The sequence below is a fragment of the Pundamilia nyererei genome, unplaced genomic scaffold (genome assembly GCF_000239375.1).
Source record: "Pundamilia nyererei isolate P.nyererei 1_Seehausen unplaced genomic scaffold, PunNye1.0 scaffold00135, whole genome shotgun sequence".
In the NCBI taxonomy this organism is placed as follows: domain Eukaryota; kingdom Metazoa; phylum Chordata; class Actinopteri; order Cichliformes; family Cichlidae; genus Pundamilia; species Pundamilia nyererei.
Genome location: NW_005187536.1, coordinates 1,270,522 through 1,290,598, shown reverse-complemented (window position 1 = coordinate 1,290,598; position 20,077 = coordinate 1,270,522). Strand labels below are relative to the sequence as shown.

The window sequence follows — 20,077 nt, the reverse complement described above, 5'->3', positions numbered from 1 at the left end:
TTATATATATATATATATGTATATATATATATATATATATAAACTACCATTTGATTCTTTAGAATAACAGACAGTCTGCATGCAGAACTTTATTTCATATATAACTGCAAACATCACGTGACGCTGCAGGCGAAACACATCGTGTGTGTAAGTGTTACACATGTTGGCAGAATAGTTAATCAGGTATTTATTAGCTGCCTCAATAACAAACACGAGTTTATATTGAAGCTCTGCTATGTGGAATTTGCACGTTGTGCATCAAATGTGTGTTTACTGCACAAATAAAGAAGGTGCAGATATCAGCCCAACGACACCGTGCTGTGTTACTTTTTATCCTTATTTTTATGATCGTTCAATCATTTCAGTAACTGGAAATTAAATAGTTGTTGAATAATTATTGATGGACAGGTATTGGCCAGAGATATCAGAACACACACAGTCCATTCATAAAATTCACAACATTTCATATGCCTTCAAAATTAATGATGAACTTTTTAAAAAATGTGGTTCAACAAAAGGAATAAACGAGCCACCCACCAGTGGGTCTCCTCAGGTTTTTGTCCAGCATCACTCTGCGCAGTGAGCCATCCATGGCTGATTCCTCGATCTGAGAATGATCACCGATCACGCTCCAGTACATCATTCTGCGAACAAATATGCATTTATTTTACAGATACATGCTCAGTATCACAGCTACTGCAACCAGCACGTTTCTGTGTTGACGTCATGTTTTACAGTTATAATAATATTAAAAAGTAAACAGGTTATTTTTTAACACAGCGTCAGGAGCTGAGACGATGAGGAAAACCAAAGACTCGTTAGCAGAGCGACGTGTCACAGCTTTGTCGTTGTTGTAACACCTTTGTTGGAGCAGGTCTGGCGAGTTTAAGTGATGTAAGAGGAAATGTAACCGATTACTCTGCCGAGCGGAGCAGCTGAGTAATTAATAACATGCTACTGAGGATTATGTAATGTGAAATTGATTACGTTTTCGAAAACAGCGGCTCGTTACAGGATTAAATAATGGTGCTCTGGCAGAAACATCTGTGAAGTTGAATATTGTGTGATGTGTACTTACCCCCTGGTGGGGTTGACGGCGATGGCGTACGGCTCTCCAGATATATCAGTAATCAGGCGGGTGCAGTTCGGTCCTTTAAGTTGGCCCACATTTATGGAATATCGTAATTTAGTCCAGTGGGCTGTGTAATAACTAAACCAGTGCATCCGGGAGTGATCGGTCCAATAAATGTTTCCTGTAATCCAGTCAGCAGAAATATCTCGGGGTCGCCGGAAGTCTGAGCACTGCAACCGATAAGAGTCACACCGTCAGGCGCTCGTGCACATGCTGATTCAAAGTGAGACGTGGCGGTGCAGTATGTGAAACTAAAACACGGATTATTTTTAAACACTTTTTCTTCCTAATAAGCACAAAATTAAAATACACTAAAAAATACTCACAATATTTCTGACATTTGTTTTGCTCTGACTTCTTTCCAAATTGTCTTTGTAAAAAATCCCACCAGGGTTGAACTGGGTCGCCCAGATAAACTTTTGGTGGTGAAACAGAACATCCATCCCAATGATTCGGGCGTTGTCCTCAATGTGCGTGGGCAGCCTGTATCCGAGGCTCTGGTTAAAGGGATACAGGAAGCTGCGGATCTCGGTGTCGTTGGACACGTAGAACACTCGTTCCTCTGGTCCTGCCGGTGAGTCGTTCACGTGTTAAAAGGTAAAAGCATTCATTAAAACGACTCACGTCCACAGAGAGGTCACCACAGTGGATACACTGAGTTTTCTTAGCATACCTCTTGCTACACAGTTGCCGTTGATCTCCTTAAAATTCCGGTCACATGAGCATTTATAGGACCCTTTAGTGTTCGCGCAGTAATGAGGACAAGCGTCAAACTGCAGACACTCATTTATCTCTGCAAAGAAGTACAGCCTCGTTTATGATGCTGCAAATGTAGTTTTCCACATAACTGTGTGCATGTACGACATTTACAAACACGTTATAAAGTCACAGCAATCGTTTCCATTAAGACCGTTTATTTCCCCAGTTTTACTGAGGTTTGACTCACAAACTCACCTGTTGACACCTGGCAGGTTTTATCAGGACTAAACTCGCTCAAAATGAACAACAGGCACCAGCCAGCTTCCTCTAAACTAACTGAAGGAACAGATACGTAATAAGTAAATATGTAAAATGCTCTGAAGTTTATTTTTATAGCACATTTCAGTCAGTTTCATGTAAAACGCCACTAAATTAAATAAAATGCACAACAATGATGCAGTAAAATATAGAAAAACAAATAAGTCAATAAAAACAACAACGGCTAAGGCCGTCAGTGTGTGTTAAAAGCCAGACCATAGAAACTACATGACACACGGTTACCTTCACACTGGCCCGTCTTCTGATTCCTCTTGAAGCCAGGTTTGCACTGACATATAGAATTAGCATTTGTCTGGTTGCAGACGGCGTCCTCTCCACACGGATTGGTTTTCTTTCCACATACATCTCCGCTGGAAACTACAAATAAAGGCAGATTACACATCAGCCCTGCTGGGCTCCTCCTTTCATGTGCAAAAGCCAAAGGAGCATCTCCACCTTGTACAAAGCACACTGCAGGCGCGGGCGCACATGTATTAGCATAAATAACAAAACAAAGCGAGGATAGCTTCGCTTTCTGATAACGCCGCGCTAACATTTGGTACTTTTCATCTCACCGACGGCTCCTTTGACGTGTCCGCTGAAGTCAGCTTGTGCCGTACTTACATGCCTTGCAGTCTTGCTCATCTGAGCCGCCATCCCCGCAGTCGCTGAACAGGTCGCACTGCAGCTGGATCGGGACGCAGCGGCGGTTACTGCAGGAAAACTCGGTCTTCCCACAGGGCCGAGGTCTTCCAGCCACGACCTCTGCTTCAGTGCACACAGACCGAGAGCCGACATCAGCTCATGAGAAACAGCCTGTCCAGTTATCTGCGCTTGAATTAGCTGAACACTTTGAAATCATCATGAAGTCCGTTTAGTGTTTACTACTTTGAAGCGACGTCCCGGAGTCTCTTTATCTGCCGGCAGGTCGTTTTGCGAGTGTTTGAAATAAATCAGAGAAAGAGCTTTTTGACTGTATCTGTTAATTATTCTAACTAAAAACTGTTGAGGTGTTTCACGCGTTTTGCTTTTGTTTAAATTAACGGTTTCGTCCTCAGAGAACATAAGCAAAAGTTTGCCATCCTCCTCCAGTAACAGACAGAGATAAAGAATATCACACAGCGATGAAGCCGCGGATGAAGAGATTATTAGGATTAAGCTCAGATTGAACAGAAGGATAGAAGCGGAAGCACAGAATTCTTAGAGGTAATGAAGTGATGGAGGAGATGGATCAGTGATGGAAGCAGAGAGGGAGATGAGAGAGCGATGGAGGAGAGCAGAGATGCGTCCTCTCCTTCCTGTCTGGGATTATTCACACAAAGCTGTGTGGAGGAAACAGGCTGGGAGCGCTCGTGTGTTTGAAAAGCATTTTCACTTTCACCACAAAAATCTGCAGGAACAAATTGTAAACTGTGTTAAGTGCACCAAACGTGGCTCCTGTTTAACATGCAGTCACAGTCCTCTTTCTGCCTTTCAGATTCCTGTGCAGCACATTTAGACTCCTGGTACTCGAGCTAAAGTTCAAAACCTGTGTTTGCAGGTCTGCAGTGCACGAGCACACAGCCTCACACGGTGTAGGACCAACAAGCCTCCTGCTCTGCAGAATGTTCAACGTTCGGTTATTTTAGTTAAACAGCATAAGAGAGAAAAAGAAATCTCTGTCATTCAACAACTAAGCAGACGCTGCTTCATTGTTGGTGCTTCTTTTTCTCCCAACTCCAATTATCATCCTCACAGAACGAAACAAGGACGGCTGCATCAGGGGCGCTTTTAACCTTCTGCACTTAATTTGATGAATAAAGAGTCGTTGAACTTTCACACTAATGCCGCTCGAGGCATCGTTAGACCCGTGCTGGTGCGGTTTGCGCTCACCACACTCTTCTTCGTCCGAGTTGTCGCCGCAGTCGTCCACTTTGTTGCAGACCTGGTCCGTGCGCAGACACACGTGATCGTTTCGACAGCGGAACGGCCTCGTGGGGGGGCAGGGAAGCTTCGCTGGAGGACAAAAGACACAAACGGCTAATGGAGGTGTCCTTCAGTGGAACTATAAATAAATTAATAAGAGCATCAAATCTTTTATGAAAAGACAACGAAACGTTCCCTCTCGGGAGATCGAAAAGCAGAGGTCTATAAAATATGCATCGTCTGCTTCAAAGGAAATTCTTGTGAGTGACAATCTCAACCCACCACACATGTCCGCGTCCTCGTCAGAGTTGTCTCCGCAATCATCCTTGCCGTCGCACACCCACGTGTGGAGTTTGCATAAGGTGTTGTTGCAAATGAATTCATCAGCTCGGCAGAAGAAGGCTGCTGCAATCGAAGAGTGCAACGAGACTTTTAGCGCCGCGAACACGCCAACGGTAAAAACAGTGCATTCAAAGGAGAACAGGAGTCACCAATGGCCCATTACAGGATTCTAGTAACAGATGCTTCTACATGATGATCCTGACAATGTGGATCATTCCCACCAACACCAGCAGAACCTGCTTCTCCTCCCGTCTCAGAGTCGTCTTCCTCTCTGCTGTTTCGGCCCTTTTATCATTAAATGCTGTGCAGCCGCTCAAATCAATTCTCTGTTCAGTTATACAAATGAGACTTTTTTACCTTCAGACATCACGCTGACACCTACCCTGGCCGCAGTTTTCTTCATCGCTGTGGTCCATGCAGTCCAGCACGTCGTCGCAGCGCCAGCGCCGAGGGATGCAGTGGGCCCGATTCAGACACAGGAACTCGTCTTCTCTGCACTCCTTCACACAGCCGATCTGTTAGCAAAGACGCAGGCGTTCTCATCAACACAAAGACGCCACAAAGGGAGCAGCACTGCAGAACCATGAAGGTTTATGTCACCGCAGCCACGCGAGCACAAAAGATGCTAAATGTTTTTAGTTCAGGAGCCTTTTTATCTCGAGGACCTCGACCCAACATATGCACAACTCTGCATAGAATCACATCTCTTAGTACGTGCTCCTCAATGAGCGCAACAGACCCTCAAGGATGAGATGGGAAAAGGTCATGAGAGCGTTTATGCCATCTGGCTGCAGACTGCACAGTAACACAGACGGACATATTAAAGGCTTCAATCATTTCACTCCAGAACAAAGAAGTAAAAGAGTTAAACATAAAAATACAGTTTTAGTCTCTCTCTGCTGCAAAACTCATGAAGACACCATTCACTCCTTTTCTCTGCTCGTATTTTCATCTTCACGGCCACAAACTGGGAGACTGTACAATTCAAATTTAAAAACAGAGTCCAATGATTTGAAAATTATGTTGTTGCAACAGTACAACATGTGTTTTCTTTTTTAATTTGATGGCAGTAAAAAGCTTCAGTAAAGCTGAAACTGCACATTTTTCAAATGTTTGTGAGCAACACTTCGGCTAAACCATCGTCCTGCTTTGTCCTGAGATGAGTTGAGCTCATCTCACGCAAACACAAACCATCAAGTCTAGAAAAAGCACCGATTGGTCCTCGGTTCATGCATGAAAAGCAGCTTTCTGATTACTTAGTACTGCAACACTATGTTACTACAGTTTAAGGGGGATTCTCTGACCTCATCCGAGCCGTCCAGGCAGTTGTCGTGTCCGTCGCAGCGCAGGCTGGCCGACACGCAGCCGCCGCTGGTGCACACGTACTCGTTGACCGAGCAGGACGGCACAACTGCAGAAGAGAAGAGTGTTACAGGGGGATGTGTGAGACTGTGGTTGGTTGGAGACAGCAGTGACCTCACAGAGTACACTCTGAGCTATTCACAGTGGACAAAAAGAAAATGTTTCTTTGACCTACAAAAGAATAATAACTATAAATTGAATTCTTCACACTTGCAATACAAACAATGTTGTGGACAACAAAGGTTGCACAAAGGAGGACGGCTCTGTGGTTCAGAGTGTGGTGGGAGCTTTCTTCACCTGTTTCCTGGCAGCTTTTTTCATCTTCACCCATCTTGCAGTCTTCCTGCCCGTCACACAGCCACTTCATCGAGATGCACAGGTTGTTGTGACAGCGAAACTGGTCGTCTGAGCAGTGTGCCTCACAGCCTTTCTGCAATTAAACACAGCGAAAAACATCAAGGACACGTCCAGCGTCCAGCAGCCGGACTGTTTCCTGCTCCGCCCCCCTGCTGGGCGGAAACAGAAGACGACATCATACATAGTAAAACAGCTCACGCAGAGGAGTTTGACACAATCGGTCACAATGAAGGAACGCAGCGAAGGGCTGACAAACGTTCACATGAACGCAACCGTTGTTCTAACACAAGCCGACCTACACTGCTGGAACCGCGCAGCGCCCCCGCCGCCACGTGCACGCTGTGGCTCAGGAGGCGAAGCGCGTCTTCCATCTGTGTCTGTGAGCACAGAGTGAGGACTACACGTGTGGTTTCAGAGAAGAGCTGTTTAAATGTGCATGTGGTTTATAGTGCAGAGCACTTTAAGTGATCGATACGAATACAAAGCTGTATAAATGCAGTCCATTACAAGCTAACGATGTAGCCGCTGTTAAATACTATTTCCAGAGCAAAGTCTGGTGCTCAGTGAGGCTTGAAAGGGACCAACAGGTGACGAGGTTTTTAGAAAGTATTTCAAATAGCGTTTAAAAATGATTTACATTGATTCCAAAGCAGCCGGCAGCCTCTCCGAATGAGAAATAAATAAAAACAGAAATCAAGCCTCAGAGTTTTATCCCGATGGGACTGAAAATAGATGCATGCTCTTTTCTTAAAAGCAGCTAAACTTCACGATGCATTGAATCCAGCATGAATGCAGCCAGCATTGCTCTTCTACGTAAACACAGGTGGCTCCTGTGAATGACTGACTTTAATAATAACTGCTGATTGAAGGGAAACTTTCTCTCCTCAAACTATTTGACTGCACTGACCCACAAAGCTGGCGCCGGGGAGCCACATAATAAAGGGTTAATTAGGGTTGCACTGGTTTGCATGGAGGAGGATTATATGTAAAAATTGCTGTGCAAATGTTGAACAGAGCAATAAATTAACACGAATAATGAATGGTAATAACAAGGCTTTGTCCTTGAATTATGCATCGTTATCACTGATGGAGCATTTTTATATGAATCCCACAAAAATCTCTTTACGCCATGAAATGCCAGATAAAGCCACATTTAAGTTCTTCACACATTACAAGAGTGTAAAATTCTGACAGAAATTTGAGGCTTTGAAGCATCTTTATGGACAAAACAGGCCGTCTCTGTGCTGCTGAAAGGCACGGGGAGGATTAGGATTTACAAAAGGAAACGAATACGAGGCTTTTCACGCACTAATGTACTTGAAGGTGCAACAATTCATCGTGGCGATGCTTCCTGTCCAGCATTGTTTTGGAATATAGCGACCATGACGAGGAGATTTGGATCAGCGCGGTGAATTATGCCCACAATGGGATTATTTTCTTTGCAGGCGCCAATATAGCCATCTAATTCCAGTTCTCTTTTCCAATTTGGATATTTAATGCGTGCTTGTGCTGCACGCTCAGATAGTGACAGACATTTTCCAGACTAAATGACACTATCCATATGCTATAATTTGGCTCATGTACACTGTGATTTGGACGCGTTAAGCCTCTGTGTCTACAATAGCACATTTATGTGACCTGTAATTTTTATGTTATTATTGACCCGCATCATTTGACAGCATTAGCACTGATATGATGCGTAGGGACCACTCATGCCTTGTTAGCAGCTCAATTTATAATAACTGTTATACATGAACTGATAATTAATTCAAATTCAGTGTGTTCATATTTTACTATATTTACAAACAATGAACTGATAATTAATAATGCCTGGTGTAATTACACTATTAAGGTAAATAATACAGTAAACGTGTGTTTATTGATTTCAGTGGTTTTTGTGCTAAAACTACGTTTGATGCATGGCTGACTAGCACGCTCTGAAGGCGCACGTACTCCATATATGTGGTTAATAATTAATGACTACCAGATGTTATTGCTGCGTAATAATAAAGGTTTCACTGGTGGCATCCGTTTAGAGTCACAGCAGTAAACCAGGCGGCAAACAAAACTACAGCTGGAAATAAAAGTGAACAGAGGATCAGTCCTCATACGCTCGCACCTTAAAAGTCCATTAAAACAAATGATATAAACTTCTAGTAACTTTATAAATATGTAACTGACCGATGCAGTTTAGCCTAAAACAGCCAAACACGTGATTATTCATTATTGACACATTAGTCCGTTTCTAATGTCGAGAGCGGCGGGACAGGGATGGGTTCACGTCTCCCAACGACCGGCTTCATCTGACTCAGCGTTTTGAGTTTTTACATATTTTGATGTTTATGGTTTATGTTTAATTTCTATTATGCCGAGGTTGCTGTTACGGGTCATTGTTTCTTAGACGTGTTTCATGTCTGCGTGTCTTATGTTGTCATGTCTGTATCTCATTACGTTTCCTGTTTTATTTTGAAGAGGTCTGGTGTCCCATGTTCGTGGTGTTTAGTTTCACTCCCCTGTGGCGTCATTATGTTTGTTCTAATCAGCTGTTTCCCTTCATCACCTCCTGTGTGTGTTTACACTCGTTCCTCGCTCGATCGCCTGCTTTGTTCCCGGGTTTACAGACACATGTCAGGTCTTCAGGTTTCTAGGTTCCTGTTCTTGTTCTAGAGTTTTTATATTTAGCTTATTTTAGGTTATTGTTTACCTGCTGCTTTCAGTTAATATTAAGTCTGTTTGCACGCTTTGTTTCATCTGCATTTGGATCTGAACATCCAGCCTTCTGTGCTAAAAGTGAGCTTTTCCATCTTTGCTGAGATACAATCAAAGTATAGTTGTGATTAGTGTGTTAAATGTAGATGCGTTTGTGTGTGTAGATGCGGACCAAGTTTGACCTTGATGTGTGTGGGTGGCCACAGGAATGTGTCAACAGCCCATGGTTTAGGTTTGTATATATATAGGTTTGAATGGTTAAATTCATAATTAATATGTGACTGTGCTGACAGTTAATTATGCTTAATACTGATCAGAATATAACCAGGTGTATCAGCGTTGCACTGCCTGCTGGGCAACACCCACAGCATCAGGGTTAGCACTTTTTTAACAGCTGATCCTGACTTCCTGTATTAGGTTGTTGGTCGCGCAGAATAAAACCAATGTCTGTTGTTTCCTCATTTTATGAACAACAAAAAGAAAAACAAACTAAATACATGAATGTTTCATAGCATAAGGTTAATATGAACCTCATCTGAATTATCCAAGCAGTCGTAGTCTCCGTCGCAGCGGAATCGGGAGGAGATGCAGTCTCCGTTGGCACAGGCAAAGTCCTTGTGGTTACAGGTGACGGGCTCTGAGTAGGAAGAAGACACAAAATCAACCATGTGATTCTTTCCCAGCGTCACTCTCAGCAAACTGTCATCAGCCAAACGCTGCGTGTTTAGGATCACACGCTAATGCCTCGGCAAAACCGCCGTTTTATCTAATTAGAGCCATTTTGTATTAGAAGTGGATGAACTGGCTGATCAAGATGTAAATGCATTCACTTCTACGCTGACAACAAGCGGAGCAGCTCTCTGAAGCCAACAAGCTTGTATTTGCCGTTTAGTGCAAGTCTGTCCCCGAGGACGATATTAGGACGCAGCTAAACAGCTGCATCACATCCTCCGCCTGGGCCTCCCCCCGTTATCGTGGACTCTTAGCTAACTCTGGTGTGTGTTACGAGCTGTGCTGTAACCCAGACTCCCAGCAGGCATTGCAGCAAAATCTGATTTGCAGCCTCTCTATTGTCTCCGAGTCCACCTGTTTAACTCTGCACCGTCCAACACTTGACTGGCTTTTATTTGCATTTTAAGTGACATTAATAGGTTTGGAGAATAAGCATCTAATAAATCGCACACATTATGCACACTCAGCAAAGGCGCACGTCTAATGTGCAGACAAAAGCCTTCCCCTCACACCAGGAGATTTAACAAGCTGGGTTTCCGGCATCATTTCAAACGGAAATAAAAAGTTTTCTCCCAAAAGTGATGATGAATATCCAAACAAGTTCACAGAGAAACAGCACAGAGCTTTCCTCAGACGGGCCTGGATGGTTTGCATGTGTGTGTTGGAGAGAGGTGTGGCTGAGTCGCCGGGAGCAGCAGTCAGCTGTCCTCAGAGAACTGCATTTCTTCTGACCCTCTGGGATTCAAACGACCTCTGACTAGGGCTGCTCAATTAATCGAATTGTAATCTCGATTACGATCTGGGCTTTCAACGATCATTAAAAAGGACTGAGCCGATTATTAGCCCCTCCCTCGTGCTTTACTCTCGCGCTGCTCCGTGTGGCAAATCGAGCGCACCTCTCTGCATTTCGAACACGCGTCACAACAATTAAGAGCAGCGGTCTCCAACCTTTTTTGTGCCACGGACGATTTATGCCCGACAATATTTTCATGGACCGGCCTTTAAGGTGTGGCGGATAAATACAACAAGATAAAACTAGTACCGGTACCGAAAAAAAGAAGATTTATTCATAACACACGTGAAAAGACCACGAAAACCGAGTAAACGATAAAAACGACAACAAAATAACAAAATAACGCTGAAAACCGATAAAAACCTGAAAACCAGACATTTCACACCTGAGCCTCAACTCTCGCGGCCCGGTACCAAACGACTCACGGACCGGTACCGGTCCGAGGCCCGGGGGTTGGGGACCGCTGATTAAGAGGACCCGAGGGAAGCTCGGAAAGCTCAGCAGAAGTTATTTGGAGAGGAGAGTGACTGCTGTTGGTTGAAAAGAGGGAAAAAACTTGAGTGGTGTGGAAACATTATGGGTTCAGTCAGACGTGGATCAAGTAGACACAGTGTGTAAACTTTGCTACAGTGTAGCTGCACCACAGAGCAACACTGCAAAGCTCACTAAACAGATGTTTACATTTCATTTGTTTCTTATATTGCAAACATTTGCACTGTTATCAGTATTTGCACTATTTTATATTATTTTTTGACAATCTTTAAAGTCATTATTCAACACATTGTTATTGTTAAATAAATATCGTCAAATAATCGAGATCTCAATTTCAGTGAAAATAATCGTGATGATCATTTTTGCCATAATCGAGCCGCCCTACCTCTGACCTCACATGAGGCTCCAGTACAGACAGCTGGTACTGGTGTACTGGTCCCAAATAGCTCTCTACAGGTGTCACTGCCCCAGTTACCCTCAGGATATATAGCCCTGCCTTTTCTTTGTGCTTGGTTGCATTCTCTGCATGTGCTGCTTGGTGTTTGTGCAAGTCTCTGTGCCTTTCTTTGGATTTGATCCCAGGCTGTGAGAGTTTACTCTTTCTGGATTATAATGTTTATTGTGTTTTTGGACTTTGTGCTTCTGGGACTTTTGTGAGCGCTGAGTTCTCTGCCTCCTGCGTCTGGATCCTCTAAATCTACGATCCACACAGCGAAGGATGAGGACAGGTCGTTCCACGACATCTCGGGTTAAGGTCAAGCCCCTGTGGCAGCTGGATGGGTGACCAGCTCTCGTGTCATTAAGTTCACCTTGATAATAAAAAATAAAAAGCGTGCTCTCACCCTCAGAGAAATGTAGTCTTAGATTACAGACAGAAGCATTTCTCTGAGTGCAGAAGGAGATCGATGAACCTGCACAGCTGACTGTGAGAGCACAACGTCCTCAACAACGTCCTCAACAACGTCCTCAACAACGTCCTCAACAACGTCCTCAACACATTTCCATTTTGCAATTTAAAACAAAGCTCTAAAACCGCTGCTGGTGATGGATGACCTCTGAGAGATGTGCGGGGTCCGTCCGCTCAGCGTCCTGCTCATTCGAGTCGCTCCTCTCGTGGATTACAAAACTCCTTCAAGCTTCTCGATGATCGTAACATTTCCAGGTCATCAGGAAGCAAAGCTGCCCACAAACCTGCTCCACAGGTCAGATTTGATTATTTGTGCGGCGTTTTCTTTGTTTTAAACTTTAATCGCAGCTTCCTGTGTGACCTGCCTGAAGAACACTGCCTCTCCAGCTCCGTCCTTTTGGGAACTTTAGATGTGCCTGAGGTTCCTTCATGGCTCTGTCGTTTCCTTTATTGTTTCCTCATAACGGGATAAAGATTTAATACCTGTAGAACTGTCTGCAGGTATTCTGATGTTTCTCTTGATGTCTTTCTCACAAGTTTCCAGCGTGCATGTTGTGCTGTCGGTATGATCTTTGCAGGCAGCCTGCTACTAGCGAGAGTGCTCCTGAAACTCTGCCATGAGGAGACAGTTGGAGCTAATATGGATTGATGAACACTCGGGTCTTTAGAAATGCTTCTGTAGGCTTTTCCAGCATCGCCATAATTCTTCTTCTGACATCCAAAAAAAGTAGTTGACATCAAAGCCATGATTTATACCAACACGGAGCAGACTGAGTAACCACACAGTCATGCTTTCATTCAAAGGAGGGGACATCTTTGCATTGCACGCTTTCATTTTGATCTCTGGCACACCTGAAAGCTCAGCTGTTAGCGTTCAGGCTCACTTAGCTTCTCAGTTATTTCTGCTGCGTTCAACAAGGAGTCAGAGCTACAGCTTTAACATTAAGTTACTATTCTGTAAATGTTCACGATCTTAGCTGTGAAACTGTAGAAGAACTGTAGTCAGGTACTCACTGCAGTTCTCCTCGTCCGAGTTGTCTCCACAGTCGTTCTGGCTGTCGCACCTCCAGTGGTCGGGGATGCAGTTGTTATTCTCGCAGCGGAATTCATGAGGTCCGCAGGTCTTTTCATCTTTTCCATCAGGAGCAAACAAACACTAAGATGAAAATGGCTTCAAAGAGCATGAATATTAATACTGCGCTCGCTATCACATTTTCAACCTGCAATCACGGCTTCCTCAGGGTTTCCCGACGCCGAGTTCAAAACACGGTGTACACTCAAGAGGCGAGCGTCCCCGACTGTGCCACCGATCCCAACAAACGTGTGACAGGAAGTTGGCAAAACCGAACGTTCTGTGAGAAAACACCGGCGACAGCTGCCGAACGACGCGGCTTTAGTCGGAAACCGAACTCGCCGTGTTTCACTTCCTCTGAGACGTAACGCGAGCCACGACTAACTCTGATATGTTTGTATCTGTCAGAAGCTTCGACAGATACAAACACTCGTTTCACCAGAGCAGGAAACGGATCCACGGGTTGTCGTCACCAAACGTCTCAGCAGGCAGTCGCTGAAATATTCAAAGATAGGGAAGCAGTTCAGAGGTGTAGGCTTAAAATGCCTCCCACACATGCAATAAACAGCCTTTGAGAGTTTAACCGAGTGTCGACTCTTCTTTCATTTACTTTTTTGTTGGTTTTTGGGACGACTGTGTGCGTTCGTCGATATGAACGGCAGCTCGCAGTTCAGAAACGATGGAGGGCCGAGAGTTTGAGCCTGAAATGAAAGCAGACGTCTCGCCGTTAAACCTTAATGGCCAGAGCAAAAATTACTCAAAATAGCTGCATTTATTTTTAAAAGAGGAACAGATGCGCTGACATTTCCTCCACTGATGCTTCCTCAGAACGGCTTTCCAAAGTCAAACCGAGAGCTCCTTTTTAAAAAGTCATTTCTGTGCAGACACCATCAGGGATAATGGCCAAGGTAACGCTGTTATCAGTTAGGGAAGAGATGTGTCAAAAGAGGAGGGTGGCACATTCTGCCTGGATCTCTTTCCAACACGACAGCAGGAGGAGAGAACCAGGAGGGAAAGCTGAGTGCAGCAGCAGAGGGCACGAGGCAGACATTCATTAGGAAGCGGCTCAGTCACTTACAGCATATAAAAGATGTGACACCAGGAAAAGAAGCAATATTTCCTTGTTAAGTCGGAGCTCATTACCAAGTTAACAAGCAAAACTTCCTTAAAAAGTCTCAGTAATTCAAAGTGAAATTACATTAGCTGCTGAGTAGGATGATGCCCACCGCGCTCCGAAGTGGTGAAAAGTGCTCAGATGCCACCGAGGAGGCTGAGAGGCTAAAGCCATCAGTGACGTATACAAAGTGGCAAAACATTAATTGGGCGTTACTTCAGGTGCCTCAAGCTGACGTGAAAAGCAGGGAAGCTGGAAATGAAACAAAGTGTAATTACAATCTGCTGCGGAGACGTTTGAGGCGTCGCGACGAAGAGGAGGATAAGCAGAGCGCTGCTCACTCTCATCCAGGACGATCACCTGTGTCATCGCAGGGCGACGGCACCTGATGACGACTAACGCAGGAAATGATGCAACGCGCAGCGTTTCAGAGCTGCAGCCAGAGGCAGATGGTGCAGTTTTATTTAACCTGTATATGTATGCAGCCACGAGCGAAGCATCTCTGCTGTGTGTGCTGCTGAGCTTTGTAGCAGGCTGCTGTCATTTGCACATAATTTAATAAAGGTAAACACAGACGGTTGTGCGTAACGACACCGAGGCCCTGCTACAATCAGATGGCCCGATGGACGCTGCTGCAGCAGTGAATGAGAAGCTTTTCATGCATCACAAAGCAGCTGTGCAGGAATTTATAGATCATCACAGACAATTCCTCCTCTCACATATTTTTACAGTGAAACCAAAGTGAATACTGGCTGATAGGTGAACAAGTTAGATGGAGAATTTGCATTTTAGGCATTGCTCCAAGTAGTGACGCACTATTGTCAGCACAAAGCCATCCTGAATGAGCACAAAACTCCAGCAGCGTGAACGCAGGTCACCGTAAATCCCCTGTAACGCTCTGCAGACAGCAGCAACGGCTGTTTCATGAGGTCACCGTGAGGTCTGGAAAATATCACAGCGTTTACAGGGAACTGTTCCCAGGACGGCATTTGACAGATTGACAGTAGCTCAATTTCAAGTTTATAGGACAGCAAAGATTTTATTTTGTCGTTTTATTGACGTCTATTATTCGCTCGCGGTTTAAAGCGGAACACAACGCCGTCCTTTCAGATCTGCAAATTAAATTAGAAGCTTGATGAGAACTGATTATCATTTCCCTCAAAAGGGAGACGAGTCGTGATTGATTAAGATTCAGAGACAAAAGCGATGAGATGAATAAGAAAGATGCATTGGAGTGCAGACAAAACGCGGCTAAAAGAGCAGCTGTCAGCTTTCATCATCTGTCACGAGGAAGCAAATGTTTAATCTTCGATAATTTCAGAAGCACCGTTTCTGGTTTTTCATTTATTTCCTCTTTTCAAAGGCACGTCATGCAGATTTCACAGCGCTGCTTTTACCTGCCCCGGCCCTGCCCTGGGCTTCCAGCGCGCCACTGACAACACACCCACTTTGATTTTGTAATTGTGAGCTGATATTCACGCGTAACGTCGGCACGCCGAGGTCGTGAAGCTCAGCTCTTACTAACAACGGGGGCGGCGTCTTTCTCGCTCGGCCCGAGTTAAAAAACAACTAGAAGCAGCGAGTGAGAGCGAGCGAGGCCGAGTGAAAAACTGCGGTTAACTCACCGCAGTCCGCCTCGTCCGACCCATCTGCACAGTCAGGGTCCTCGTCACAAACCCACAGTTTGGAAATGCAGTGCATGGAGGCTTTGCACTGGAACTGGTCTGGGGAGCAGGTGCTTTCAGCTACGGAGGGAATGAAGTCGTGTGAAAAGGAGAAAGTAATCCAGACATCTTATGACATTATATTTGTAGAAGAAGCTGCAGAAAAGGAAAAAAATGTAGTGCTTCAATAACATCTCCTTCACACACATTTTGAATCTAGCGAGGTAGCAGCCGCCTCTTGTTACAGAGCCTGACATTGTTTCAAACGGCATTTTAATATCGGCGGTGTCACGTTCCTCACAAAAGAGTATTCAAAACCACATCCAATCACGCTGGAAGTCTAAGGCCTGAAAGTAATTAGCTTCACTTTCATTAAGTCTCTCTTTCTCCTCCTGACTTTCGTGCATTTCTCCCCCCTCCACCCCCTCCTGCAATCACATGCAAGACAAATGTGGCAATCTGAAAGAGTTGAATAGGGTATGATATTCTGATGAGTTACATCACTGCAGAGAAAATCTCTTCTTATCCTCTGCGTGATTCAATATCTAATCTCTTTCCACAGAAACAGGTCATAACAAGGGTTGTCTGTGGAATACTTAATGAAGACTGTGTAAAGTTAACGGCTTCAAATATTCTGTCCAAGCACAGAAACGCACTAACTGCACTGGAAAAAGTGATTTTTTTAATCAGTTAGATTATACCTCTAAACCAGAGACGCCAAAATCCTTAAAGCGTCTTGTTTTTCAGCTTGTTTCTGCAGCGTTAGGACGCTGGTCAAGTGAGGGATGCGTGTAAGCTTCCCCCAGTCTAACATCCTGATTAAGCCATTCAAGACAATGAGTCTAAACGTAACGACGCTCACGGCAGTCTGTCTCGTCCTCTCCGTCGCCGCAGTCGTCCTGGCCGTTGCAGCGCAGGTTAAGAGGGATGCACTTCTGCTTGCCCGTGCACTTGAACTGGCCCGACAGGCAGATGTACGTCTCTGAATTAGAGCAAAGAAAGAAGCAAGAAGTCAGTTTCAGACTGAGTGGCAGTAACTCAGCAGACAACAGGTCAGTTTATCAAAACAGCTTTAATTATGAAGACTTTGAAGTGCTGCCGTAAAAGTGATTTTATTAATGATTACGTCTATAAAACGACACGAGCTGATGGTGACAGTTTGTCAACAATGAAAAACACAAACATTTACAAAAGTAAGAAAAACAACTGTGAGGCTGAACGCAGCAGAGGCCTGGAAGTGCTGCTAACGAATAACGAGTGATTTATCACAACACGTTTAGCTCATTTTCTGGTGACCGACTAAACTAATCGCCTGATTAAGTCATTATTTCAGTGCTAATAAGTAGCAGCCAAACACACAAAGGAAACAATGCTGCCAGGTAACGAGCGACACGGGAGCGCCGTTTCCATCCTCACCACAGTTGGCTTCGTCCGTGTTGTCGCCGCAGTCGTTCTCGCCGTCACAGATGAAGGGTGGAAGAGCACAAAGGCCGGTGCCGCACTGAAAACGCCCAGGCTGACATTTGAATTCAGCTGTTGAGGAAACACGGTTCAGTCTATACACAGTAGCAGCTTCACTGTAGCAGGCTCTGTGACCCGAGTGTCCTTACGCCCAAATCAATGTTGCTATTGCTCAAAGCTCACTAAAATAATGAGGCTGGCTTCCTCTGGTTTAGTGCGGCTCTAAAGCAACCTTGAACAGCACGGCACTCACGGCAGTCGGCGGGCTCGTCGGAGCCGTCCCCACAGTCGTCCACGGTGTCGCACTTCCACCAGAAAGGGATGCACTCGTCTGTGCCGCAGCGGAACTTTCAAAAGCAAAACACAGAGTTTAAAGTCAGCGCGAACAGTCGGCGCTTCAAAGCAATCAATGCGCAGACGTTTCCTCGGCCCCGCGGTGCACGTTTGAAGAGGGAAGCTTACGACGCTCAAGCAATTTGTCTTCAGGGGAAAATCCTGATCAGGACAGAAGGAGGAGGGGGGAAGAGTAACGCTCACCTGACTGGACGTGCAGTTGGAGAGGCAGGTTTTGTTGTCGGCCGCCAAATAAAAATTCGTGGGACAGGCACATTTGTGTTCCCCGCCGGGGGACAGGAGACACAGGTGGCTGCATCCTCCATTCGCAATCTGACACTGGTGCTTGGGAACTACACAGAAGACAGAAGCACGTGAGCGAGTTCAAACCGGAGACCACACGGACGCCGCTCGGCACCGGAGGACAGAACGAACACGAGCGCCAGATGGACTTCATACCTTCGGGCTGGCGCAGGGAGTGGTAGACCTTGATGGATTTGATGGCTTGCCAGGAGTTGAGGAGCTCGATCCCTTGAGCGCCGGTTGTCTTGTGAGCACGTCGCAGAGATTTGGACTTCCCGTCAGTCCAGTAGACAAAGTCCTCAAACAAAGTCAGCGCCATTACTCCCTGGATGTGATCGTAGGACACTGGAACGGGACGAACAACCACAGCGGACCTCAATTACACTCTGTCCTACTCTGCATAGCAACCGCGGTGCCGCTAATCCTGTAACAGCTGCACTCATGTTACACAGTGTGAATAATGATCACATACCAGTGAAAACAATCTCCTCATTTAACTTTCATTGAGAAGATAAGCAGCTGTTCTTTAACCGAGCGACACCTTCGTCTCACCTTTGCGTCTCTGGGCGCCATCCATGGTGGCAAACAGGATGTGGTTGTCGTCGGCCCAGTAGAGCCTCTTGTTGGTGTAATCGATGGTGAGAGCTGTGGGGCTGTAGATCTCTGTGTCAATGATAACCGTCTGCCCTCGGCCGTCCATGCCGATGCGCCCGATGTGAGGAGGATCGCAGCAGTCTACCCAGAAGATGTACCTGGTCAGAAGGAGAGCACGGTTCAAAGAGCTGCTGTCATGAGGCAGCAGCTTCTATTGGCGTGGTAGCGTAGCGCACACGGTGATGAATGACGGCCATAAAAGGGTTTTACAAAGATTCAGGTAAAGAATAATCAATAATTCAACTTATTCAACCAATTTCAACTTAATGTGAGATCATGAAAGAGCCTAACTGAAAACGTGAGAGCTGATCTCTGTGAAGCTGCGACGATCCTTCTAAGCAGGGACGCATTAAAGTGCAGCCACCACATGCTTACCCCGTCTGGGGGTCCAGAGCGAGATCTGTCGGGTTCTTGAGGCCCGAGCTGATCAGCACCGTAGGGTAGAGCCCGTTGGCTTTGGACACTTCCATCGTTTTCTTTTCTGCGTCGCACCAGTACAGATTTTTTCCGATCCAGTCCACGGCTAAGGCACTGGGAACCGCTGTTCTGTGGACTATCTGGGAGCAGAGATTGAGAAAAATTAATTTCGGTGCATAGGTTTGTCCGGCGCATATCTTAGAAGTCATTAACATTTTCTTTCATGGATGAATGTCAAGAAATATATTGGATTTCAGCTGAACTGGCGCGCACTATTGATAGGTCGGTGCTGTCAGATTTAATAGAAATAGAAAGAAGAATCGTGCCACTAAGAAGCCATTTCCTAAATCCCTCACACGCCCTTCCACAATAGGGAGATATTTGCCCTCAGAAAGGCTTCATCCTCCTCTTCTTCAGGACACATTAAACTGTTCTATTGTATTTAACAACTGTACACATCCAGAAGTAAAATTAGTGCTATTGTGGTTAGTAGGACAGATTTGTTTGAGTGTTTGACTGAGAAATGCAGCATCATTAACGGGCAGCAGAATCTGAGTTTAATGAACAAAACAGAAAGTGCATATCTGCAGCTACAGAACACTGATGGGCTTTTAAATGACCTGCACATACATCACTGCATTCATTTCAGAAGGTGATAGAATCTGCAAAATTAGGACATCCAGCAAGTATGATGGCTTTAAAACGTGCTTCCTTTATTATGGCCTTGATGAGTTCACAGCCCGGCTTTGTGTTTGTTCAGAGAACAGTGTACTCGGTGTACTCGGTGTACTCGGTGTACTCGGTGTACTCGGTGTACTCGGTGTACCTAACGGTTGCATATTTAATGGGGCTGGGGGTCCTGGTATCACCTGCTCTGCACCACATCACCTCCCATAGACTGTGTGAAACTAGTGCTTCTTAAGAAAGCCACAGTAGTTGATATAAATCTTCACGGTGTGTGAGCTGTGTGAGGAAAATCATGCCTGATGTTAAACTGCGGCATATCTACAGATGTTTTATTGAGTCAGTACTGCAGTGTGTAACAGGGCGCAACACTGTTAAAAGCAGTTCAGCAGTGATGACTTGCTCTACTTATGCTATAGGAGGTGAATGCAGAGAAATGATCCTTCAACTCTATGCAAACCAACAATTAATGTCACAGCTGCACTTTTCTATTTGCCATCAAATGCATGCATGTGTAAGTGCAGCAGCAGCAGCAGCAGCAGTAGCATGCAGCAGCATGCAGCATACAGCAGCAGCAGCATGCAGCAGCAGCATGCAGCAGCAGCATGCAGCAGCAGCATGCAGCAG

The 20,077-nt window shown here is 45.3% G+C and overlaps 1 protein-coding gene across 1 annotated transcript in view; it reads right to left on the bottom strand.

The window, feature by feature from the left end:
* lrp1bb (low density lipoprotein receptor-related protein 1Bb) overlaps nucleotides 1-20,077 on the bottom strand; it is a 249,953-nt gene that overhangs the window by 22,882 nt on the left and 206,994 nt on the right. Inside the window, exons 59-79 of the mRNA XM_013913504.1 lie at nucleotides 18,725-18,906; nucleotides 18,248-18,447; nucleotides 17,852-18,040; nucleotides 17,597-17,745; nucleotides 17,313-17,406; nucleotides 17,015-17,131; nucleotides 16,461-16,580; nucleotides 15,560-15,679; nucleotides 12,763-12,879; nucleotides 9,355-9,461; nucleotides 6,056-6,188; nucleotides 5,701-5,807; nucleotides 4,779-4,911; nucleotides 4,337-4,459; nucleotides 4,022-4,144; nucleotides 2,774-2,917; nucleotides 2,393-2,527; nucleotides 1,806-1,925; nucleotides 1,459-1,700; nucleotides 1,079-1,302; nucleotides 538-644 (exon numbers count right to left, since the gene is read on the bottom strand). Of these exons, the coding sequence (XP_013768958.1) occupies nucleotides 538-644; nucleotides 1,079-1,302; nucleotides 1,459-1,700; nucleotides 1,806-1,925; nucleotides 2,393-2,527; nucleotides 2,774-2,917; nucleotides 4,022-4,144; nucleotides 4,337-4,459; nucleotides 4,779-4,911; nucleotides 5,701-5,807; nucleotides 6,056-6,188; nucleotides 9,355-9,461; nucleotides 12,763-12,879; nucleotides 15,560-15,679; nucleotides 16,461-16,580; nucleotides 17,015-17,131; nucleotides 17,313-17,406; nucleotides 17,597-17,745; nucleotides 17,852-18,040; nucleotides 18,248-18,447; nucleotides 18,725-18,906 (2,986 nt within the window). The remainder of the gene's footprint in view (nucleotides 1-537; nucleotides 645-1,078; nucleotides 1,303-1,458; nucleotides 1,701-1,805; nucleotides 1,926-2,392; nucleotides 2,528-2,773; nucleotides 2,918-4,021; nucleotides 4,145-4,336; nucleotides 4,460-4,778; nucleotides 4,912-5,700; nucleotides 5,808-6,055; nucleotides 6,189-9,354; nucleotides 9,462-12,762; nucleotides 12,880-15,559; nucleotides 15,680-16,460; nucleotides 16,581-17,014; nucleotides 17,132-17,312; nucleotides 17,407-17,596; nucleotides 17,746-17,851; nucleotides 18,041-18,247; nucleotides 18,448-18,724; nucleotides 18,907-20,077) is intronic.